Source organism: Aplidium turbinatum, chromosome 1 (assembly GCF_918807975.1).
Source record: "Aplidium turbinatum chromosome 1, kaAplTurb1.1, whole genome shotgun sequence".
Taxonomy (NCBI): Eukaryota; Metazoa; Chordata; class Ascidiacea; order Aplousobranchia; family Polyclinidae; genus Aplidium; species Aplidium turbinatum.
The window spans coordinates 19585310-19612772 of record NC_137472.1 but is presented as its reverse complement, the minus strand read 5'-3'; the positions used below and the strand labels follow the sequence as shown (position 1 = coordinate 19612772).

Sequence of the window (27463 nt, the reverse complement as noted above, 5' to 3'; positions counted from 1 at the left end):
GGTCGGCATTTGGAAGGAACTCCCAGCAGAACGCTTCAAAAATGCAGGAGGATACATTTACAATTTTCAAGAAAATAATACGATTTTTGCAAATAAACACCACTCCAAACCTTTTCGAATAAAACTATAATCCGCAACACGTGCCACTTAAATTTTACATGCATCAGATTCAGTATTAAATTACCTTTCCAGGGATGTGCACCAATAGGTCGGCATTTGGAAGGAACTCCCAGCAGAACGCTTCAAAGATGCAGGAGGATACATTTACGATATTCAAGAAAATAATACGATTTTTGCAAATAAACACCATTCCAAACATCTTTGAATAAAACTAAAATCCGCAACACGTGCTACTTAAATTTTACATGCATCGGATTCAGTATTAAATTACCTTTCCAGGGATGTGCGCCAATAGGTCGGCATTTGGAAGGAACTCCCAGCAGAACGCTTCAAAGATGGAGCATATATTTACGATAAACATTAAAATAATACGATTTTTGCATAAGAGACACCACTCCAAACATCTTCAAATGAAACTATAATCCGCAACACGTGCCACTTAAATTTTACATGCATCGGATTCAGTATTAAATTAACTTTCCAGGGATGTGCGCCAATAGGTCGGCATTTGAAAGGAACTCCCAGCAGAACGGTTCAAAGATGGAGCATATAGGCTATTTACGATAAACATTAAAATAATACGATTTTTGCATAATTGACACTACTCCAAACATCTTCAAATGAAACTATAATCCGCAACACGTGCCACTTAAATTTTACATGCATCGGATTCAGTATTAAATTACCTTTCCAGGGATGTGCACCAATAGTACGGCATTTGGAAGAAACTCCCAGCAGAACGCTTCAAATATGGAGCATATATTTACATTAAACATTAAAATAATACGATTTTCGCATAATAGACACCACTCCAAACATCTTCGAATAAAACTATCATCCGCAATACATGCCACTTAAATTTTACATGCATCAGATTCAGTATTAAATTCCCGTTCCACGGATGTGCGCCAATAGGTCGGCATTTAAAAGGAACTCCCAGCAGAACGCTTCAAAGATGCAGGAGGATACATTTACGATATTCAAGAAAATAATACGATTTTTGCAATTAAACACTACTCCAAACATCTTCAAATAAAACTATAATCCGCAACACGTGCCACTTAAATTTTACATGCATCGGATTTAGTATTAAATTGCTTTTCCAGGGATGTGCACCAATAGGTCGGCATTTGAAAGAAACTCCCAGCAGAACGCTTCCAAGATGGAGCACATATTTACGATAAACATTAAAATAATACGATTTTTGCATAAGAGACACTACTCCAAACATCTTCAAATGAAACTATAATCCGCAACACGTGCCACTTAAATTTTACATGCATCAGATTCAGTATTAAATTACTTTTCCAAGGATGTGCACCAATAGGTCGGCATTTGGAAGGAACTCCCAACAGAACGCTTCAAAAATGCAGGAGCATATATTTACGATAAACATTAAAGTAATACGATTTTTGCATAATAGACACCACTCCAAACATCTTCAAATGTAACTATAATCCGCAATACGTGCCACATAAATTTTACATGCATCGGATTTAGTATTAAATTGCTTTTCCAGGGATGTGCACCAATAGGTCGGCATTTGAAAGAAACTCCCAGCAGAACGCTTCCAAGATGGAGCACATATTTACGATAAACATTAAAATAATACGATTTTTGCATAAGAGACACTACTCCAAACATCTTCAAATGAAACTATAATCCGCAACACGTGCCACTTAAATTTTACATGCATCAGATTCAGTATTAAATTACTTTTCCAAGGATGTGCACCAATAGGTCGGCATTTGGAAGGAACTCCCAACAGAACGCTTCAAAAATGCAGGAGCATATATTTACGATAAACATTAAAATAATACGATTTTTGCATAAGAGACACCACTCCAAACATCTTCGAATAAAATTATAATCCGCAATACGTGCCACTTAATTTTTACATGCATCAGATTCAGTATTAAATTACCTTTCCAGGGATGTGCGCCAATAGGTCGGCATTTGGAAGGAACTCCCAGCAGAACGCTTCGAAGATGCAGGAGGATACATTTACGATATTCAAGAAAATAATACGATTTTTGCAATTAAACACCACTCCAAACATCTTCAAATATAACTATAATCCGCAACACGTGCCACTTAAATTTTACATGCATCAAATTCAGTATTAAATTACCTTTCCAGGAATGTGCACCAATAGGTCGGCATTTGGAAGGAACTCCCAGCAGAACGCTTCAAAGATGGAGCATATATTTACGATAAACATTAAAGTAATACGATTTTTGCATAATAGACACCACTCCAAACATCTTCAAATGTAACTATAATCCGCAATACGTGCCACATAAATTTTACATGCATCGGATTTAGTATTAAATTAACTTTCCAGGGATGTGCACCAATAGGTCGGCATTTGGAAGGAACTCCCAACAGAACGCTTCAAAAATGCAGGAGCATATATTTACGATAAACATTAAAATAATACGATTTTTGCATAAGAGACACCACTCCAAACATCTTCGAATAAAATTATAATCCGCAATACGTGCCACTTAATTTTTACATGCATCAGATTCAGTATTAAATTACCTTTCCAGGGATGTGCGCCAATAGGTCGGCATTTGGAAGGAACTCCCAGCAGAACGCTTCAAAGATGCAGGAGGATACATTTACGATATTCAAGAAAATAATACGATTTTTGCAATTAAACACCACTCCAAACATCTTCAAATATAACTATAATCCGCAACACGTGCCACTTAAATTTTACATGCATCAAATTCAGTATTAAATTACCTTTCCAGGAATGTGCACCAATAGGTCGGCATTTGGAAGGAACTCCCAGCAGAACGCTTCAAAGATGGAGCATATATTTACGATAAACATTAAAGTAATACGATTTTTGCATAATAGACACCACTCCAAACATCTTCAAATGTAACTATAATCCGCAATACGTGCCACTTAAATTTTACATGCATCGGATTTAGTATTAAATTAACTTTCCAGGGATGTGCACCAATAGGTCGGCATTTGGAAGGAACTCCCAGCAAAACGCTTCAAAGATGCAGGAGGATACATTTACGATATTCAAGAAAATAGTACGATTTTTGCAAATAAACACCACTCCAAACATCTTCGAATAAAACTTTAATCCGCAACACGTGCCACTTAAATTTTACATGCATCAGATTCAGTATTAAATTCCCTTTCCAGGGATGTGCGCCAATAGGTCGGCATTTGGATAGAACTCCCAGCAGAATGCTTCAAAGATGCAGGAGGAGGAGGATACATTTACGATATTCAAGAAAATAATACGATTTTTGCAAATAAACACCACTCCAAAACATCTTCGAATGAAACTATAATCCGCAACACGTGCCACTTAAATTTTACATGCATCGTATTCAGTATTAAATTCCCTTTCCAGGGATGTGCGCCAATAGGTCGGCATTTGGAAGGAACTCCCAGCAGAATGCTTCAAAGATGCAGGAGGATAAATTTACGATATTCAAGAAAATAATACGATTTTTGCAAATAAACACCACTCCAAACATCTTCGAATAAAACTATAATCCGCAACACGTGCCACTTAAATTTTACATGCATCGGATTCAGTATTAAAGTACTTCATTTTCCCATATCTGGCCCGCCGACTGGAGAAGTTGCCCGCGCCTGGTATAGCTCATAGCTGGCTTGACACTCACAAGATATTGTGGGCTTAGCTGCAGATATTATGGCGCAGCGGAAGTCCTGGTATGTCTCGTCTATTTTGCACGTTTCAGGTGGTAATAACTTTGCAGACTCATTGGTGAAGAGGCTGGGATGCAACCTAATTCGTACCATAAACAATTCGTACCGTCAGTTCATACCTTGAAAAGATCAAGAGAAAAAATTAAAAAAGCCGAAGTCGCTGATTGCAGTTTCCGCAAACATTTTAAAATTTTTCGCTTAACAAACAAAAACTCTTAAGATCATTACCAGAAATTTTAAAATGTTTACAGAAACTCCGATCAACCCTAACCCTTTTAAAATGTTTGCGGAAACACCGATCAACCCTAACCCTTTTAAAATGTTTGCGGAAACTGCGATCAGCGACTTCCGCAAACTCTTAAACTCATTACCAGAAATTTTAAAATGCTTACTGAAACTGCAGAAGAACCGAAGCTGCAATCAGCGACTTCGGCTTTGTTCTATTTTTTTCTCTCTTTTTTTATCAGTTTTTTTGTTTGCGGAAACACCCTAACTCTTTTAATAATTTTTGCAGAAACTACGATCAGCGACTTCGGCAAACTCTTAGGATCAATACTGGAAATTTTAAAATGTTTGCGGAAACTGCGGAAAAACGGAAACAGCAATCAGCAATGTTCTATTTTTTTCTCTCGATCAGGGTGGCCAGATTGGCCTTTTTAAGGCTAAATTTGTCGAATTTGGCCTTTTTTAAAGTCTGTTGGCCTTAGAAATTATACGTTTGGCCTTTTTCTAGATTTGGCCTTAAATTTGGCCTTTTTTAAAATTTACTCCTCAAAATGCATAATAATCAATATTTCTCATATATCGTAACCTTATCAGATGAAACCATATTTACCATTGTTCAATACATGTTCTATGCTTGTTTAATAGTCGTAATGTGACGTCGGCGCCGAGTCAGAATGCGCTCACCCGCTAAGGCAGCCAGTGGTGGTAGATGTCACCACTGTAGCGGATTAAAACTCATCCGCTACAAGTCATAAAATATCGATAAATATGAATATTATAGATATTATTTTGGAATTATAATGTCAACGTTCAAAAGTAGGTGGCCTATACAGAAAGTTCACGTTTCGATCGATCGGTAGTCTAACACAACCGCCGGCTTGCCAGCCAAGTAGCCTACTATGTGCAAGGTGAATATATTGCCAAAGCTAAGCAACATTTCTGCACATGAAAAAGCCAAGAAACACCTAAATAAAATACCAAACTCCTGTTAAAGTTCTCTCCCTAAATTTGTCAATGATTCAGAAAAAATAGCAGAGATTGATCTTAGTTTAACCATAAAGGTTTAACCATAGCGTGCCATGCATCTATTCGCTCAATTGATCGCATTGGTGATGTGAAGAAGTATCATGGTAATATTTTCACTAGTTAGGATACTGCTGTAAAAACAAAGCCTAGAAACAGAACACAAATTCGGCTATTGGAAGTTGTCATAAGAATTCGTTCTCACCTGTTGGACCAAAAAATGTGTTGCAAAGACTTCAAGTGCACCCCAAATATGATTGTTCAATGTTCAATTTTAATGGATTATGTTAAATGCCGTTGTAGCGATCCATTATTTCATCGTATAAGTTTTCCTGCCTTTTACTAAAGTTTCTGTAATTTTCCATGCAACTGCTCCCAAAGAAAATAGAAAAAAGGGCGCACACAATAAAATGGTTTGTTCGTCCTTTGACGAGAGCTCTATCACATTAAACCAGCTCAATTAGACAAAGAGCTCTATCAAATCGGACTGGCTTACATCAAACCAGCTCAGTTAGACCAGTTCAGCTCTCAGAAAAACATTAAATTGATTGTTTAATTAAAATGTAATAACTCGTGATAATGTTTCACTATCCTGTAATTTCATTATTCTGTACTGTTTGAATTCAAATTGTGTTATAGACCTACAACATTATACGAACACCTTCTGATAACTTAAAATTATAATTCGAATAACAATTGTGTGGAAATTATTTCATGGAGTCAGATAGCCAAATTAGATAGATAGAAATTTCATCAGGCAGTTAGACAGCCTTAATATTAACAAACCATTCTCATACTTAAGCTTATACTTAAATAAGCTAAATAAAATGTTACCACATTGGTGACCTCGCACGTAAGTAGGTTTGAAAGTAAAAAGTTAACACGATTCTGGAATCTGGTAAGTACATTATGCTACAAAATTTTTATTTCTATGTCAAAAAAAAACAAAACACGAGCTCATAATTAGTTTGTAAAAACATGTCACCTTTTATGATTTCACGCGTTGGTTTTCCAACAATTTTTCTGATAGCGTAATGTAGCCTACTTTTTAAAGCACCATGCCAGCAATTTATTGCTTGTTAAACGTAACTGATTGTTGTTGTTCGCTCAATAAAGCGAATCGTTCAACGGCAGACTACTCCTTTCAGCAGCCGATGTCGACAATTTATTTAATTTTATGCCGAAACGCCAATTGCCAATGTAATGTTTTTATCCAATATTGCTGAAAACTCGTTGTACTTTGTCAGTGATATAGGTGCGATACTAGCTTGTTTGCGTAAATGTTGCAGTGCGTGACGTTGTTTCGTGGTTTCATCAATAATGCATTTATTCTTCGGGTTAATTGACAAATTGAAATGCTGTAAAAAATCTAGGCCAATAATATTTTGTTTTACATCGGCGATTATAAATGTCCAAGTCTTTATTTGATCGTACCCAATTTTGATGTCCATGGTACGTCTGCCGTAAGTCGGTATTTTAGTATTATTGGCTGCATACAAGATGTCGTTGGAAAATGAAATAGAATTTTTTTCTAATCGAGTAGGTTGAACGCAGCTCACAGCAGCACCGGTGTCGCAAAGAAATAGCTGTTGGGAATTTAGATCTTCAAGAAATAGCATGTTGTTATTGAAACCTGGCCCTAAGTGTGATATACCTACCTTAGGGCCGACACCTCGTTTTTTGGCTTCTGTCTGTTATTTTGCGTTGAATGGGGGTTGTTAGGCCGTGCTGTGTTCCATGAGCATGGCCATTGACACTTAAAGGCGGCGTAGCCAAACCTTTGATGATAAAAGCAAGTAGGTTGTTGTCTTTGGGGAAGGTTGGATCTGGGCGTCTGAAATGATGTGCGATATCGGTTTGGGAAGGAATTAACAGGTTGACGGCTTCGGTCAGACTGAAGATTAGACACACTTGCCGACAAGTGTTCCATTTGATGTTGTAAGCGATCAATCTGTTGCATTAGTTGGGCATTGGGATTTTGTTCTGTAGTATGCTGCACTGCGTTTACTGTGGCATGGGAAACGTTTGTTAGTTTTGACATTTGATCGGCAGCTTTTGCTAATTCGTCTAATGACATTTCGAGGTTGCCAGCCAAAACAAGTTTGATTTGATTCGGGAGTTTATTTACAAACAATTCCCGAATTAATTCCGTCGATGCGACATTTTGAGGAAGTTTTGCTCGCATCTCGGCCAGCACTTCGGAGGGCAGTCGATCGCCGATTTCAGACAGTGACATGACGTCAGCGATACGTTCGTTCAACGTCGGTTCGAAACGCTTAAGTAAGCGTTCCTTTAATTTATCATAGTCTGCCCCGGCGCTGATTAAGTCTTGTATGTTTACAATAATATCGTAAGGCAGACACGATACAAGTTTGTCTGTTTTCAGACGTTGGCAATCAATCTGATAAGTGATGAATCTATTTTCTAAGATGGTGAACCACAACCGATAGGGGTATCTTTCCAAAAGGTGTCGCAAAACTTTTCGCCAGGAGAGATTTTAATTTGAGTAGAGGGTTCGCGATATTCGCTTTCGGGTCGAGATTTTCTTGGGGCCATAATATAGATTATACAAGGCTAAAACTACAATTAAATTATAAGATACACAACAAGAGATATTGCGACAATTTTAATACAGAAATAAGGAAAACAAGTACGGTACTTACCAATGCTCTGTTTTAAAACCTACTGACGTAGGGGAAGGGAAGGTAATTTGATACACTTTTAACATTTTTGCCTGTTAACTGAAAATTACGTGACACAAACTATTGATTTTAAGCTGAAATGAAAGTCTGATCCCTTACACACTTTTTAAAAACATTTTCACTTTTCTATTTTTGTTACTTTTTTTTTAATTAAAATTTCAAACACGTCACTCAAATGTATCAATTTACCTTCCACGGAAGGTAAATTGATACACCCGGAAGGTAATTTGATACAGTAAAACTAATACTGAAATCCCCTTTGACAACAAAGCAATAAATGAAAATTTAAAACGCGGTTGGCTTGCTTGGGTGCAAGGATGACTGTTGAGACCTAGTGTGCGGCAAAGCTTCTGCAGCGGGATGGACATGGGAAGGATCATTGGCTGGAGTTCTTATTCAAGGGGGGTGCTTTGCGCTTTTCTCATTTTTTGAAAGCAGATAGCGTGTAGGCCTACGAAAGCCCATATAATGGTTGTTTCCCAAAGTAGTAGGTCATGTTAACAAAGAATAACTTATTTAAATCAACTAGATCAATAACAACATTTATTACAGTCACAAAAAGAATTTAATATACTGTATCAATTTACCTTCTCTACATGTATCAATTTACCTTTTTCAAAAAAAGTTATAAAATTCTGATTTTTGTATGCTTGGATGCACAATTGCACATCGCAGAAAAAACGTGACATGCCCTTGAAGCCTTATCAATGAACTGTCAAATGAGTTTGGTTTGATCTTTCAGGAACTTTTCTTTAATTTTCCAGACGAAAATAATCATGAGTTAAAATTTTTACGAAAATACTTAAAAAACACACTTTTACAATTTTATGCCATAAAAGCACGAGTTAGCTGCATGGTGCAATTTTTGTAGGCATTATTTTCACAGATCTTCCACCTAATGACAATATTTTTGACTAATATTTTTTGTACATTTCTGTAGGAGGGGTGTATCAAATTACCTTCCGTATCAAATTACCTTCCCTTCCCCTACGGGGTCATCAATGTGTTAACATTTTATTTTACGTAACTTATAAAAGTGTTGTTGATAAGAATTAATAGTAAGGCTGTCTGACTGGGTGATGAAATTTCTATCTATCTAATTTGGCTATCTGACTCCATGAAATAATTTCCACACAATTGTTATTCGAATTATAATTTTAAGTTATCAGAAGGTGTTCGTATAATGTTGTAGGTCTATAACACAATTTGAATTCAAACAGTACAGAATAATGAAATTACAGGATAGTGAAACATTATCACGAGTTATTACATTTTAATTAAACAATCAATTTAATGTTTTTCTGAGAGCTGAACTGGTCTAACTGAGCTGGTTTGATGTAAGCCAGTCCGATTTGATAGAGCTCTTTGTCTAATTGAGCTGGTTTAATGTGATAGAGCTCTCGTCAAAGGACGAACAAACCATTTTATTGTGTGCGCCCTTTTTTCTATTTTCTTTGGGAGCAGTTGCATGGAAAATTACAGAAACTTTAGTAAAAGGCAGGAAAACTTATACGATGAAATAATGGATCGCTACACCGTGTGGTTGCTTGGTTGTATATATCTGTGGTTGAAGAAAGTGACCTCTTTACCAAAATTGTAAATATGATTGAATTGCACAACAGTGAGAATTTGTATAGTTCATCAGAAAATGAATAAACCAACTATTTAGAAGAAATTCTTCAATAATCCAATAAAATATAAGTAAATTTGTTATATATATGTAATTGTGTATATTTCAATATTTTTAATATAAACAGGTAAATATCCATTTGGCCTTTTTTATCTGATTTTTTCCTTGTTTTGGCCTTTTTTTTGTATTATTTTGCATTAAGACCTTTTCATAGTCTGGCAACCGTGATTACAATGCTTATTTTTTCTTGTTTGAGTTTGGCTTATTTTTGGCCTTTTTTCTACCTATTTGGCCTTAAGTTGGCCTTTTTTCTTGGTGAGTTTGGCCTTTTTGCAAATTTTAGTCTGGCAACCCTGCTCTCGATCTTTTCAGTTTGTTATTTGTTTGCGGATACCGCTAACCGATATTCCAATTGTTTCCTAACCCTTTTAAAATGTTTGCGGAAACTGTGATCAGCGACTGATCTTTTCAAGGTACGAACTGACGGTACGAATTGTTCATGATACGAATTAGGTTGCACCCAAGAGGCTGTATTGATTTCAATTGGCTATTTTGAAGTTCCATCGCTTTACCGGCGAACTTGGTATATAGGAGCCACGAGTTTTGGGGCAGTGGTGATAGACAGTCGGTGTTAGGATTGTGAGAACTTCTCAAGCACACACCTGTTTGCAACAGAGCTGTTAACACCCGCAAATGCCAAATCAGGGTGTGTCCTGTTCCTTAGCTCCCCGTCCACTGGAAACTGGTTGGTTCCTTTGTTGGGTTGAATAGGAGGGAAAGATTGCTTGAAGAGGCTAAATCAGTCAGCAATTCCCTGTCGCTGCTTGTGTTGTTGTAGTCCCAGTCGGTGTGGTGGCAGGTGAAGTCGCCATCGTAGGCTAGAGGCTGAGAAGAGAAGAACGTTGGAAGGGATGATGGTAACATTAGCGAGGGTGGAGGCTTGTACACATTAACGATGTTGTAGTCCAGTGGTTCTTAAACTGGGCGACGGGAAGATTCTTTAAGGAGGACGCAAAGATGATGCTATATTATACAAAGCAAAGGGTACACAGAAATGTCATTAACATGCTTTGTTTTGCGTCACAATTATTGACTGGCGAATGTGACCTAGTTTTGAGTTTATTTTTCAGTGCTTCTTGCAATTTTTGTTTAGTTCATTGTTCGGTAACAATCAATCATTTTATTTTTTGTCATTAACGTGTCCGAGACGAAAAAGATACTAACTACAAAAATCGATATAAACCTACCAGCACGTTAACAAACGGGAAAAGATGGCAAAACCTTGAAAGGTTTAAATGACTGATTGTTACGCTTTTTGTGTAAAAGTTTTTTTTTTGTGCTGATAGATAACACACAAGTTAGAAGCAAACTTAACTGTGAATATGACATGTGATGAGCGTACTGCATCGTCTTCAACTAAGCCATGAATTAAACTTCTGGCTTCAAAAAAGCGGATCCGCTACTCTTCGGCTAGTCCGATTGGGCTAGTTCCCTATTCGGCTACATTCTTTTTCGATGGACGACCTGCGAACATATGCAAGCATTTAAATGGTCAACTTCAATGACAACTAAGACATGCAACGCCGAAACCCAGGTTTATTCTAAACTGCCACTTAGGTTTTAACTTCATCTTTTATGTCAAATGCTATTTGGCAAACTGTCTTTTTTTTCGTTGACACGTTTTCGCTGAGACTTTATCTCATTAACCTCTATTGTTAATCATGAAAAATGTTGTTTTGATGAAATGAACCCAAACAACAAAATTCGTCATTTTTACATTGGTTGACAGTCTGCAGACGTTGAATCAATGTTAAAATGATGGATTTTGCCTTCTGGGAAGGCACTCAAAGGTAAACATTGGATAAAATGCAAGAATGCAAAAGAAACGATATTGTGGAATAAAATACAAAAGTCTCTAAATAAACAGAAGAATCGGACATATATACATCTCTCTGTTATTATTTTTAATGTAAATTTTCCTTTTGTGGCCCCTTTTCTGAAACAAATCCAAACTGTGCTGTTGAAATTTCTGATTTTAGGTTTGGTCTCCATCCCATCCTCATGATTCGGAGTAGGATCTTTGTTAGATGATTCACAAGGCTAATTGTTCTGTGGAGTGAGCAATGAGCATTCTGTTGCTCCGGTTTTCTTTAGTAAAGTTATGAATATGAAACGTACCATATCATATCACCAGTGAATAGTGATGTTTCTGATGTCATAAATATGATTTAAGATCTCAGTGGTTAGGTCTGAACCCCACTCATTTAAAGCTTTGATAATTTCAATTAACATATAAAAGAAACGATATTGTGGAATAAAATACAACATTCTTGAAATAAACATAAGGCGTCGTTGGATTTGGAATGTCGATTTTATGTGAGCAAACATTTCAATTTAATAGTTCAAGCATTTTGCGTTAAATTTCATTTCAATTTATTTTTCTTTGTTGGAATGCAAAAGAAACGATATTGTGAAATAAAATACATTTCAAAACTATAGCCAAATAGGGAACTAGCTGAATCGGACTAGCCGAATCGGACTGTAGCCGAATAGGGAACCAGCCGAAACAGGCCATTCCGGAAAAAGAAACTACATCTTCAATAATGCGAGGAAAAGTATATTGTTCTCCACTTAATCTTTTGATTTATACACATATATATATGATAGAAAATACTCTCTGTTTGTTTAATGTCTAAAACATGTAAAATATTATACAGTTTGATTTTAATTTATGAATATAACTTAAATGAGAAAAGAGGAGCAGAAAGTTTTTACAAGTGACGCCAAGAGATGCTCAGCCCAAAAATTTTAAGAACCCCTGTTGTAGTCTGAGATGCATATGCACAAATTGCACACCCACTCAATGATCCACTTCAGGCTCTTATGAATAAACGTGGCAATGCCATGCTTCCTGCTTAAGGTAGACTTGGCTAGCGTGTATATAATCGGAATGGCCCGTTTCGGCGAGTCCGATTCGGCGAGTCCGATTCGACTAGTCCGATTCGGCGAGTTCCCTATTCGGCGAGTGCCCTATTCGGCGAGTGCCCTATTCGGCGAGTTTTTGAAATTTTTAAAAGGAAATTATCGGGTACCGTAGCCTAATTACAATTGCCGTTTTTACGTCGTTTTAACGTCGCTAAACGTTGAAATCGTGCAGAAAGGAATAAAAATAAAATCTTTAAACTATTAAATTAAAATTCGTCATGTCAGTTCAGTTATTTTTATTTTTGACCGTCATATCAAAAACAATACACGTCAACATAGCAAAGGTCGAGAAAAAGGTAGAAGCGACAAAACGCGAAGTTAAAACGTGCTTGTGACCGAAGTAAGTTATTGAGTTGAAAAAAATTTGGCACGGTCGCAACACCTTCAGAAAAATTTAAGATATGAAGGGAAAATAAAACAAAGACAATGTTACAAAACAAGTCATGTTTATGTCTAAAAGTTAGTACTTTTGAATAGTTAAAATGATTAGTTTGGATCAACAAATGTGTGACCTACAGCTTAGATTGAAAGGAAATTATCGGGTACCGTAGCCTAGTTATCCCGACCAGCAAAAATTTGTTCCAAGAACCCAGTTGGCCTAACAGTTCATTTTTACGTTGTAGTAACAGAATGAAAAGGCTAACCAAATGTGTGGCCTATCGTTTTAACGTCGCTAAACGTTGAAATCGTGTAGAAAAGAGAACTTTGCTGACTAGGATACGTTGAAACTGAAAAACATTCACAGAAGCCCCACGATACGTTGCATTTTTAAGATAATGTATTCAGACGTTGAATCAATGTACAAAGGAAATGTTATGCTAAATAGGTTCTTGGAACAATTCGAAAGGCTTCTGTGAATGTTGCTCAGCTTCAACGTATCCTAGTCAGCAAAGTTCTCTTTTCTACAAGATTTCAACATTTAGCGACATTAAAATGATGTAAAAACGGCAATTGTAATTAGGCTACGGTATCCGATAATTTCCTTTCACAAATTTCAAAAATTCACCCAATAGGGCACTCGCCGAAAAAGGCTCTCGCCGAATAGGGAACTTGCCGAATCGGACTCTCCGAATAGTAGCAGACTCGTATATAATTGGGTATAGCTAGCCCATCTGTAGAGGTGCAGTGGGTCACTTGGAGGAGGAGGATATGTGCCAGGTTTGTATGGGCAAGGTGCTGCATAACTTTGAACTTGCTTTTTGTGTGGCCTTCAATGTTGAGCTGCAGGATGGTGGGGCATCTAAACTTATCCATTTCCCCCTGCAGCTGTTTCGTCCAGGTAGAGACTCTTGGTTTACCAGTTTCGTTTCTCATCTGCTTCAAAGCAGATGTTACACATGGGATGAGGCACGGGGAGCCATTTGTCCTCTATTTCACTCACAGTTAGCTAAGGGAAAGGAACTGGCCACCTTACTTTCGTTTGTGCCGTAGGCCTAGTGCAACGGTGGGCAAACTGCGGCTCGCGAGCCACATGCGGCTCTTTAACATAAATTTTGTAGCTCTTGTATTGAATCGTAATATTACAAAAAAATTAAGATTATATATAATTTATAAATGTATCTCGGACTGTCAACCAAGCAGTGACGTACCTAGGGTATAGCAGGTATGGCTTGAGCCATGGGCGCCACATTGATAGGGCCACAAAAATCAGTTGGTAATAATTAAAATTTGTGACTTAGCCTACACTGTCTGCAAAATCTAATTTGCGGCCAATACAACACAAAGATCAAACACGAGTCTCTCTTTTACTGTAGCCATTGTTAAACAATGGAATTGTGATATTGCAAAAGCAACATTGTGCTTCTGGCTCATTTTGCGTTCAGTCAGCAACAATTGGAAGTTTAGTAAAGTCGCTAAGCATCGATTATTTGAAGCTTAGAAGTAGCACCAGAACTTACTTATTCATTTTTTCAAGAATTTATAACTTTGTAAAATCAAAACATTGTGCAACCTTGACAAATGGAAGAATTAATTCGCACAGCGTTAACAACTTGTTGAACCATAGGCATACGAAGCCGAGCAACGTTATCAAGTTTTTTAAAGATTATTACATTTACAAAAACTTTTTGTAAATACAATAATCTTTAATATGTTAAACTTAATAACGTTGCCCGGCTTCGTATGCCTATGGTTCAACAAGACAAACTCTCTACCAAAGCTGTATCATTAACAACTTATCGTCCAAATTTTCAGAGATTAGTGAGTCAAGTACATAACTCATATGGATAAACAATCATTGTGTTTTTATTGCTGTTATGTTATGTCAACTGATTTTGCGGCTCGCTGGTGTTTATGGTTTATCCGCGAGCGGCTCTTTCTTTGAACCACTTTGCCCATCCCTGGCCTAGTGTGATGGGAATGATTTCCTGAAGCTCAATAACTGAATGTGTGACCAGACACCACCTGCTTTGTACTGAAATCGATTGATGTGTCTGTACATTTGGTATATCAACACCACACTACATCCAAAACTTTTTTGTAAATTTATTTTTCTTGCAGAAATACCAAAGGTTATAAGTCAAAGCATTTGTAATTTTGTATGTATAAAATGGCCACCAGCATTACTTCTGTGATGGATCAAATGAGAAAAATGCATTCTCTCGAACTCTACTCATCGTTATCATTGTTTACAAACTTGACAACAACGATGGCAAAGAATTGTAACGATCTTTTCACAGTTGTCCAGCAATGTGAAATGCATAAGTATCAGGCCGACTGCTTATTTGAAAAGAAAGAATACAAAAGCTCCCTACTACTTTATGACAAGGCATTACAACTTTATAAGTCAGTGCCAAAAGCGAAATCAAAACAGAATATGCTAAGCTTGCAGCAAGTTACTTCTGATTTGGACATTAGATATAACATTTATCAATGTTTTATTGCTTTGAAAAATGACAATGATGCCCTGCGGATATTGGAAGCAATTAATCACAAGTCGAGAACTCCAAAAATTAATCTTGCCTTGGCAAAGCAATATCAAAAGCTTGACGTTGAAAAAGCGGCTGTAGCTTGTTATAAAGAAGTTCTCAAAGCATGCCCGTTAGCTGTGGATTGCGCCATTGAACTTCTCCGATTGGGAGAACATCCAAACGTTGTGATCAGCATAATAAACACACATTGCCATTTAGACTGGCTGGTTCCTTTCATTAAAGCTCATAGCATAAGATTAAGCAAAGATGTCAATAAGACTGTTGTGGCGTTTGAAGGTTTGTGTAAAAGGGTCAGTCTGAACGCGAATCCACGTCTTCTCTGTGACCTAGCAACTGCTCAATGTCACGCAGGAGACAAGGTGGCAGCTATGCAGTATTTTAAGACTGCAAATCTTCAAGATCCTCTCTGGCTGCGTGGAATGGATCTCTACGCTTATTTGCTGTGCGATGATGAACAAAATGATGAACTTGAGAGATTATCGTCAAAACTCTTTGCTGTTTCCGAACTACATCCTGAACCTTGGGTTGCTATTGGTTACCACTCAAAATTGAAAGGCCAATACAAGGAGGCCGTATGCCTCGCTGTTCGTGCCTTAGAATTAGATGGAACTTGCGCACAGGCGTTACTGCTCAAGGGATCGAGTTTGTGCATGCTTAACGACGTCAAAGCTGCCATAACTCACTTTAGACAGGCCATGCTACTTGCTCCGACAAACTTGAACTGCTATTCCGAGCTTGTGGCTTGTTATCTTCACGAAAAGAGGAATAACGAGGCTTTAAACATTGCGAAATCTGCATTAGACTCGGTCGGCTACAGCCCTGATGCTCTTGTTCTTTGTTCCACAGTATTGCTTGCCGATCCTCCGTCATTTGAGCAAGCGTCACGCATGGTTGATCGGGCACTCGGCATGTGTCCGAACCATAAATCCGCGATCAGGAATCGCTGCATTATTGCTATGCGACAAGATCGCTATCAAGATGCAATAAAACTACTAAAAAGCGCTGTGCAAACGCATGGTGGCAGCACATTCCATTCCATGCTTGCTCGTTGCTATTTGAAAACACTAAAATATGCTGATGCGGTTGATCATTACAACATCTCGCTGTCTCTGAATCCCAACGACAACGCCGCGAAGGATGGTTTGGCGAAAATCCATGCTATCGAACACGGAGAACCCTTTGAAACCGATGACTTGGGTAACATCACTGGTAATGATGAAGCCTCAATCAATGATTGGAATTACGTTCCTTGATATCAACCGCCGCAGTGACAGTTTTCTATTCTAATACGCCCATAAATCCGAAATTTATTTTTCAGTATTTTCTCACTTAAAATACTTATGACACCCCCGTCAAAAGAAAACAAGAAACTTTGCATGTGTGGAAGCTACAAATAATTTTATAACTACTTAAGAGTTTAATGCAATGTGTTTGCCTTAACTCACATCACATGCTTGAACTCGAGGAGTTATTTTGCAATACTTTTAGAATCTAACTATTTTACCGTAATAAAAATTTCCACAAAGAGTTTATGATTTATAGTAAAATGGGCCTACGCCTTTACGATGATATCTGTGTGGTTTTTGTTTTTAGTATAGATTTGAGTCTTTGTCACAACCGCTGGTGTTGAGTTTCATGGGTTGATCTGTTGTTGGGATAATAATATCGGAAATATAGGCTAACATGTTTACATCAAATTTAGCAACTATCTTCAATTAACGCTTACATCCTGTTTCTCCCTGACAGGGTTCATCAGAAGGTCCTTATTCAAATAGAATGTTATTAATACAGTATTAATCAAATATTCTATTTGAATAAGGACCTTCTGATGTTTCCCAGTAACGGTGAAACATATTGATATTATCAGAAAATAGTACCGGTAACTCAATTTGGTGTTGCTTTGCTTGGCAAAACTATTTCAATGTGAAATCACAACAATTTCCTATTTACTCAAGCTGACAAGTGTTCACAACAAAAATGTTTCGTTTTGACACAAAAGTTCGTTGTCTAAATGTCGTTTAGTGTTTAGTTTGTATTTTTTTTCATGAGGAATTTCAATTCTGTAGGCCATAACCCTAAGGAGGTTCTAAGGCATTTCTCTCCAGAGAAGCTTCACTCGCCCGATCGAGTCCACTTTTTCAACTAAGAACATTTTCGATCCACTCTTCTCCTTCCAGGTCTACAAATCTCGATAATAGAAGTTAACTTTGTCCCAACCAAAAACACTCGTTTCGAACGTTCGCCTTACAACTATACGGTTGCAACATTGGCACATGTACTTTGACTTCTTCGCAACAGATTTTTTTTTATTTTATAGCCAATCTGTAGGCTGCTACAAAAATAGCCCCAGTTATTACTAATAGGAGCGGTAAATGATGTAACTACTGTATGTTACTACTTTTGTTGCATTCCATTGAAAACATAATCAAGTTATTTATGTATTTTATGAACTTTCATTTTTAAACAATTTATTTACAACTGTGTTAGTCTTGTTTCTTGATCTGAATTCATGTAAGGAGCAGTCCACAGAACGCATCAAATTAAGTCTTCAAAGAATACGAGAACCAGTATGCCAAAAGCTGCATGCTCCTCTGCATGTGAAGCCATTGAGCTTAGATAATAAAAATGAGTGCTTATGTATCTATCGCAAATATGCGTGCTCCTTAGCGCTTTACAAAGGTAGACAGTGTGACTGAGTGCAGCCGTTTCGAGGCGCAACCGAGTACATTATTACCCGCATCCATTCCATTGCTGAGTGCCAAGCAGGAATGAGTTTCAGTACCACTTTTAAAAAGTCTTTCGTATAATCAGAGCGTCGAACCTGTAACAGTGCGTTGGTAGTTTAACTGGATTACAACAGAAGGAAGTTGATGAGGTGCTGTCTTCTGCTGGCTAGGAGGATGACGAAGTTGTTAGTCATCCTAATTAGCTGAATGCATAGATCAGACGCTCTAGTTGAGTTTCGGGGGGAATTTATGTGTTGATTACCCAGCACACATGGCGATTCACTCAGATAGCCAAGCGATAGCTAGTCCGGCAGAAGTATGACTGAACCTGGAAATTTTATGCTAAGTTTTTTTTTTTATTGATTTTGGTAGCCTAGGGTCTACTCTTTCAGAATCTGCCGGGTGCACTCCGAGCATCCTTGAGCGTTTTGAGAAATTCAAGATGGCGTCCAAAATGGCCGCCGTTTCAGATAACTCCCTATAACTCAGTTAGTATTTGACCTAGGATAATAATTTTGGTGTCTAACCATATGTTTTGAGGGGCAAGGAATCCATTGAAACTATTTATTTGACTGGTTGGGGATTGCATCATGTAGAAATGCAATAATGCCGCCAATAGGGCTGCCATATTACAAAATTCAAACAAAAACAAACAAATTCACTTGTATTTGGTCTAGAATGATAATTTTGGTGTCTATCCATATGTTTCGTGGACAAGGAATCCATTTCAAGGATTAAAACAGTTACATATGAATTACATCACAGTAAAATCCAAAATGGCTGCTGATATATTTGCGAAATACTTACAGAAAATCATTATTTCGGCGACTTTGCTTGTGAAATACCATCTAACATCACTCACAAATGTCACCATTAGTTATCACAAATGTTACCATTTATTGGTAATGTACAAGCCTCTCTCACAGTCACAGGACAGTCAGTTGTTGTTATCATCTCATCATTAAGTCACCTAGTCCACAAATCTGTGACGTTGTCCAATTGATTAAAATGCTAAGTAAGAGTCTGGCTGCAACCTGCAGCATAACAAGCACAGAATATTGTACACTTCAAACCATCCCTTGTGCAGCTGCAAGAAAGCGTTTTGCAAGGGTTGTCACTCTTGCATCCACATCTGATCATGCGCATGACAGTTTCTGGGGCGAGTTCAACATTTGCGGGAAGGAGAACCGGTTGTAGCGTTTTAAGTTTCGAGTTTTTCACCCATCCGTACATTTCTACATCAAGTTCAGGCGGATTTCTGTCTTCCAGTGAACGCCACACAATGGCTTGGTGATGGGCCCTTCTTACATTCTCTTTAAAGGCCTCACTTGTAGGAGGAAGGGAACAAAGTTTTGGTGGTACCACGGAGGCCCGACCCGTTTTGGATGCCCATACCCTCCAGCGTGTTTCGGACATTGATTTACTCGTAGTGTATTGGCCGTAACAGGCTGACATGAATGTGGTTGCCTGCGCAATCACTGATTCTATGGGAGAATCAATGACCCCTAAAAGTGACAGTGAGTGACCATCTTTCAGAACCTTCAATGCAGTACCTTTGCCAACCCCATAGCAGCATGCTACCGTATCACACCCAGTAAGAGCATGGGCTGGCAGGAGTTCATTCACAAAAGAAACATGCTTCTCTACGGTTTTTCCTATGTCAATGACTGTGCGTTCCTTAATTGGTGATTCCATGGTGATACGATTTTTCATGCTTCCAGCGTGATAATAATGAAGCAAGAGAATGAAAACATCAGTGTCATCGGATATCACAGTTATACCACTCTCTTCATTATTTCGAGCAGACAGCATCACCTGTTGGACAATGATATTGTCCGCTTCCTCATGACTAGTTGAAAGGTCCGCCCTCCTGATCACTACACCACCATGGCTGATCTCCAATGGGGCAACGTCCTCACCAATCACTATCAACTTGTGACTTTGGGTGTATTCATGGAATGACTCGTCTTCAATCAGAAGTTTAACAATCAGGTTTATCAACTGCTTCTTGTTTTCGGTCACCGTCAATACAGTCTTTTGAGGTGGTAACTTGGTGTTCAACTGCAGCTCGTGGACTCGGCTAACTCCAGTGGCCCTAGCACTTCTGGTGACACTCTTAGTACTGTAATCGTAGTACCGATCGAACACTAGGTGAACGTCCCCAACTTTTAGTCTCTTGGCAATGGCATGCTTCAAGTTGTTTACGTAGTCTGTAGTGGTGCCCTCTGCAGGCCAAGGAATCACCCAGAGTAGGGCTGAACCATCAATCACAACTACTGAAGTGTCACTTGCTGTTGTCCGAGCAGATACCTCAACCTGAAGTTGTCGCTTTAAGAAAGATTTTGATGTTGCAGCTCTCATTTCTCCTGTGGGGTCAAACATAGACGTTGGTACTGGAGCCACTTCGTAGGATAGGACATCTTTTATGTTAACATCACGCCCACTAGCCTGTTGGCCTATGACCCTGGAGTAGATGACATTCATGTCGTACACTTTACTACCTCCCACATCCACATGTTTCTTTGTAGTCACCATGGTAGTCACGGTCTTGTGAATTGTGTCATGTAAGCCATCAGGTAAATTCTCTCCAAATTCGCACATCTGTTTGAATCCTTTCTGCACAGCCTCCTGCACATTCACTGCCGGGGTTCCATGTTGACCTGTTGCAATGTTCACTAGATCCTCTGGATGTTTCTCGGGATCAAGTGGATCCATACATTTTTGAAGCTTTGTCTTTATGGCTTGTCGGTCCTTGTTGTCATACTCTATCCGTGCCTTCTTTTCTTCCTTATGTCCACTTCCCTGGTCTCCAGAATCTCCAAGCATTTCGCCCAGAGCAGCCTCCACAGTACTACATGTATGAAGACTCAATGCCCAGATCTTGAGCGTATCCGGCTTCAAGGTTATTCCTATGATGCCATTTGGGGCATGGCCATATCTCATGAAAGTAGTTTCTATAAACATATCACTCCACAGGCCATTCCATAGTCCGCGCTGGTGCCTCATCACATGCTCCCCTTTCATGAACCGGACTAGTACCTCTTCTGGGAGGGCTTCCATTGCCCTTAGGTAGCACATCCCATACCTTGCATAATGCACATGACCAGCGGCAAAGAAATAGGGAAGCATTTGTTTGCATGCCTCAAGATGCAACAGCCAATCAGCTTCCCGCTCAGCTCGGACAAACCTCATGATAAGGAACACTGGTTTGATCAACATGTCCACCCACAATTTGGCAGTCTTACTCCTTTTGGCTATGTTCTCCAAAACCTCCACGAAATCCTCCTTTGACTCAAGTGTATTGCAATCAAGTACTCCTCGAAGAACTTCCTCAGCCAGCATTCTCAATGCTCGAACGTTCTGCGGAAATTTCTTTCCAGTCAACATTTTTGCGACTCCTCCAAACACATCACTCAGAACTTCCTCCAGTCCACTGTTTTCCATCAGAGTCCCGATGCAGCCTATGAAACTCATCAACAAGTGCATACCACCCAAGCGCGGGATGACATCTGAAAACCTTTCTGGGTAAGCCCACTTCACATGTAATGCAACTTTATATAGTTGTAAGTCACAGGTAAATACCACAAACTTTTGGTCAGCATTATGTGTCACCTTTTGAGCTTCCACCATTGCTGTCATTATTGTATCTGGGTGGGATGGCACAAGATCAATCAAAGGCAGGTATGCCGTCTTAGTCTTAGGTTGTTCTGTTTGGCCTTGATTGCGTGTAAGAGCTGTGTTATAGCCATTGTACTCGGGACAATTCTGTTTCTGAACATCCTGAAAGAAGGCAAAGTCAGTTTCGTCCGCTCTTTGTTTTAGAGTAGCCTGTTGCGCAAGTAACTTGAGTGAGAGAACTGTTCTAACAGCAGCACTCTCGGGCATTTTTGGTTTCCTGGGACCATTGTATCTCTGTATGGTGACATCATATTGTATTGGCTCCGACATCTCCTCCTTTGAAATTCGTGGGATTGTCTCTCTATGGCATCGATCAGCATCAGATGGTGATTCAGGTTGTGTAACCAGAACAGCTAACGAGTGGGTGGAAAGTTTTCCATTTTGCGACGAGATTTCAGCATCAAAATTATCGACAACTACTTGTACTAAACCTTCTGATGCATCAGATATGCCAAGACAGGATCGTTCCATTGTTGCAGCTTTCGCAGCTGAACGCTTGAAGCGTAATACCTCGTCATAAGAGCATGTCACACCGAATGACTGCATGGTTGTGATGATATTTTTTGATCTGCCCAATTTTGAACCTAGTGTTATCTGCAGAGCCGTTGGGTTGTTCTTGACAGCCCCAGTCAAGATTGATCCCATCATTATGGCTGGGAAAGTCCTTTCTAGTTTTGCGGATACAAGTCCTAGTAATGTCATCAATGTTTCACTTACTTCGTTCATTGCAATGTCCTTATTAATTGTTGTTGAGTAATGGTTTTTATCCATGTGAATGCCTTTGACTTCACTTCTAACCTTTTTCGCAATTCTATTCAAGATCACATCAGTATCATCGTCATCCTCATCTATTAGTCTTAGGGATTTTGCCGCCCGACAACGGAAACAAACAATGTTTGCTAAACCTGCTGAATGCAACACAATAAGATCATCACCGAAAAAATCTGACAATTTCCCTAGCAGCGTTTTCCGTGACTGAATTTTGCCCCCATTTTCCGTGTATAGTTTGTACAGGTCAATCGAATTCCAAAGTTGTGACTGATCTTTCTTCATCACACCAATGACGTGTTCCATGGCAGGATCATCTTGTTCAAGTTCTGACTTAGCTGCTGCAATTGTTACGTGATCGAGAGACAGAAAGCTTATTCGACAGTCTGTGTGGTATCTTGCTTCAGCAGCATGGAGATCACCCACAATCCCATGAATGCGGAGTCTAACTTGTTCAGCCAAGTAATCATTTCGAACAACACATGTCTTTAAGATCGATTTCTTCAGGGTCGTCTTTCTATCTGGACTGAGTATTTGTCTGAATTTATAAGCAATTCTCCAACGTGATGGATTCTTACTGTCTTTCTGGAGTTCACATTTTTCTCCACAAAACAAACAGTCCTGAAGGAGATCAAACTTTCCACAAGCCGACGATTGTCGCCTTGTCTTTGGGGGAATATAGGATGATGGTTCTTGGGAATGTTTTCGCTTATTAAACCCTTTAACATGATGAGTGGATGTGTAACTAGAAACACAGCTTTTATGGCAGTCAATGGTTAAGTTAGCATTATTCTCAAGTTTTTCCTGCAGCGAAATGTGTACATCGTCATCGTAGATCCTGCTACATCTAATAATGTTCTGAATTCTGGCAGAGCCTGCCTCAGTAAGTCTTTCTGATTTGTCGTCACAGCTGAATTTCCAATTGAAGATGCATTTTCTCTCCTCCAATTCTAACCTCGTGCTGGAGGACGGTTTTCTAAAATAGATAAATAAAGGCACTCAGGTACGATTCCATCACGAATAATTAACACGAAAGTGGGAATGCATACAGGGTATTTACCGAATATGGTCCGTCATAGCCCAAGAGTCTCCGAATTGATCTCGATAGTTTCGAAATTGAATCTGCATTAACGATACGCGGAGTTATAGTCACAAATGTATGATCGAAGCACCACAAATACACAACAAAGAAGGTTCGTACGTACCGTTAGTGGCCTAAGCTTGAGAAATTCTCTCTTTTGCGCACTCAAAGATCAGTTTAATTCACTATACTGTACAGTAACTAACGTTCTTAAATTGAAAAACAAACAGAAGTAAGCATAATCATCATTCATCCTAACTAAATATTCACAAAGTTTTCATTTTACTTCTCTGACAGTCTGACTGCTTATAACTAGAACATTGAATTAGAACAAGCACTGCTGCTTCGAAAGAGAGAACACTGTATCGATCTTTCTTACAAGCCTGCTGAGACGCAAGTTCGCGCTTGTCAGTCAGAAAGCAAAGTGATTACGTAGCATAGTGGGAGTTCGAGATTAAGAAATTTACAGTAGGTTAAGTGTTCGGCAAATACATCAGCAGCCATTTTGGATTTTGCTGTGATGTAATTCATATGCAACTGTTTTAATCCTTGAAATGGATTCCTTGTCCACGAAACATATGAATAGACACCAAAATTATCATTCTAGACCAAATACAAGTGAATTTGTTTGTTTTTGTTTGAATTTTGTAATATGGCAGCCCTATTGGCGGCATTATTGCATTTCTACATGATGCAATCCCCAACCAGTCAAATAAATAGTTTCAATGGATTCCTTGCCCCTCAAAACATATGGTTAGACACCAAAATTATCATCCTAGGTCAAATACTAACTGAGTTATAGGGAGTTATCTGAAACGGCGGCCATTTTGGACGCCATCTTGAATTTCTCAAAACGCTCAAGGATGCTCGGAGTGCACCCGGCAGATTCTGAAAGAGTAGACCCTAGGCTACCAAAATCAATAAAAAAAAAAACTTAGCATAAAATTTCCAGGTTCAGCCAAAAAAGTGGATTTGGCAACCGGACTACAACGCGTCTGTTGAGTTGTTCCAATTTCAACGAGTCAGTTCGCAAAACTGCAATAACTTTTAACCCATTAAAAGCCGCCACAAGTTCCCGTTGCTCTTTTTAGGTGATATTTCAGCCACAAAGTTGTATTGTCATAACTTTTTAATTAGTTAAAAAAAATCTAGTGCTTTTTGCTTTTTTGATCCATCTTTTTGTTTGCCTTTTAAAAGGACACCGGCCACATGGTCAAATATAAATCTCTCAATACCTTAACAGAAGCAGGTGTTTGTTTCGGTAGAAATTTGTCAGATCTTTCTTGAAGGACGTTGTAAAGTTATTGTATAAACATATTATATTTACGATAACCATCGGCGTAGCTAGTTGGAGGGTGGTCCCAGTAGCCAGTCCCCCCCCCCCCCCCCCCCCGGTCGGAAGCTTGTGGGCAGCAGAATTTTTAAACGTAAACGAAAAACCATAGTAAAAATCTTTTTTAAAACGGATTTGGCTCGAATTTTATTTGCTGGCTCTTACTTCAGGGGTGAAAATATCATGGTCCGCCCTGACGGCACAAACCCTAAGCTCCTACGCTACTGACAGCTGTTGTCGTCGTCTGCTCCAGCTCATGTACGTGCATTGATTTCGTCATCAAATCGAATTTAGCTTTGGAGGCCAGTCTATGATGAAAAAGACGTGGGCAAAAGTCACATTGTATGGAGGGTATGGATTGTATGGAGGGAGGGACGTGGTAGTTTTAGCTTTTCTAGCGTTTCGTTTTTCTTGGGCTTTTTGTATTCTATTTTGTTTTCGAAAATTTCCCTGCCTTCCCTAGATCTTTTTCTCCAGAGTGATCTGTCACTAGCAAGTTGTTCCCATGAATCCAGATCAATGTTTGCATGGTTGAGGGAGACTTTTAACTGATCTTTGTATCTCATTTTTGGTCTTCTGGAGGGGGAACTTTTTCTTGTTTCTAGTTGGTCACAGCGGTAAACCATAATTTCTTCGTGGGAAAATTGTAACTTAAAGTTCCCGGATCCTTTCGTCTGCATATAATGACCGAAGAAACACACACTTGAACTTCTTTTCAAACAGTGTATTTCTGTAAAAATTAGCCCACGGCTACCAAAAACGAGGGGGTGCAACGCGTACACCACTTAAACTGTCACTACACAACAGATTACTTGGATAAAAGACGGAACCTTTGTCCAGCTAGCAAGCACTAAGCCAACAGTTAAATGTGCGGCCAACTTTCAAACAATCATTTTACGAATGACCAGAATAGATATCAATATCTCAAATTCACGTAGAAAGTAACTGTGACGCAATAAATGAAAGACAATTATGAAGTCATTCCAACAGGTGTTTAAGCTGATGTAATATTTCCTGTTTAAACAGGCCCAAACAGGTCCAAACAGGTCTTATGAACGATGGTGCAATTTTGGCACATGCTTTAGGAATTTCCATGACGTAATATTCAGTAGACTTGAACGGTTTTTATATGACGTTTGATTTGTACAGAGATTGGCCGTAACATAGCGGCCCCTAGTTATGACAGTCTAACATGGCATAACTAAAAAAGAATTGAAGGACAATCGTGAGCCAATGAATAAAACACACGATACACAAATTTTTTGAATCACTCACGTTTAAGTTAATACGCAAATACAAAGGGCATGCAAAGAATGAACAGCAATAAGAATAAACACGACGATACATGAAATTGGTACCATAGGTACACGCTAAAATGACGCTATATACAATGGTTGCGATAATAACCGACTGTTCTGGGCTCAGACAAGTATCGGCCACCGCAGACAAAACCAGGCTCAAACCCTAACACTTAGGTGTTCTTTACGGGGGCGAGGCACGAAATATCCCTCAACACGTAGTCTACTTTCACTTTCCCCGTACTCTCATCATAGTTGCAGACGGCAACTTTGGCTCTACGAACCACAGGCTTCCCTTTCCTAATTTGTGGAACTACCTCATGCACCCTCCCAAGTTGATACTTCCCACGTTTACCAATGTCTTGGAGAGAACCTACCACTACAAGTTGACCAGGCTCCAAATTCTCGGCCATTTTTAGCCATTTTTTCCGGCCCTGAAGACCTGGCAAGTAAAAATCGATCCATTTATTCCAAAACTGCTGAGAAAGTGACAAATTGAACCGATAATCCCTTCTTAATTGGTCACGATCATGTGGTTGCCCAACAGCACAGTATGGGTCTAAGTATGGGGTCAAAAGTGAGGCAGGGGTGATGACAGTAAAATCCCTAGGGTCGTCACTCAAAGGTACCAAAGGGCGTTCGTTCACGATCCGAACGGCACTGCCTGTGTACGTAAGCAGTTCAATAAAATTGGGCTTACGAATTGAAGAGTCCAAAATGTGAAAAAAGTATTTGATCACATCAGCCATGAAACCAAATCTTTCAAGCCGAAATCTAGCCAAGACATCTGCCAGAGGGTTTAACAAGGCAGACAAGTCAGGACAAGAAGACATTACATCATTTACACAAGTTCCTCGGAATTCAGATTGTTTTAAAGCCTTCTTCTTTAAATCAGCAGCTCTATCTGACGCAAACACAAAATTGTTAGGTAAATCAATATCTTCCTTCAACGGTACAGGTATCTCAAATCGACCACCTTTCAACTCAATATTCGGTTCGACAAGTTCTCTAGCCAAATTATCATTGCGAGACAATTCACAGGTTTCATTTTGCAAAGTCAAATCCTGAATGACTTTATTCAGGTCTGCTATTTCCATATCGCGAGACTCAATTTTACGCTGAAAGCCAGAGATGACATCCGACTCTGAAGACGTCTGCACTCTGCACACTTTAGCAACGCTTTCAACTAAGGGTGACTTACCACCACAAGCCAACCAACCGAGAGGAGTGAGCAAAGCATGCGGTTCACTACGATT

General features: G+C 38.9%; 1 protein-coding gene across 1 annotated transcript; it reads left to right on the top strand.

The window, feature by feature from the left end:
* The first annotated feature begins 14896 nt into the window (after positions 1-14896).
* Positions 14897-17804, top strand: LOC145770022 (anaphase-promoting complex subunit 7-like). Its single transcript, XM_082581606.1, has one exon. It carries the CDS (start codon positions 14933-14935, stop codon positions 16574-16576), a length of 1644 nt encoding a protein of 547 aa, XP_082437732.1. The 5' UTR covers positions 14897-14932; the 3' UTR covers positions 16577-17804.
* The last annotated feature ends 9659 nt before the right edge of the window (positions 17805-27463 follow it).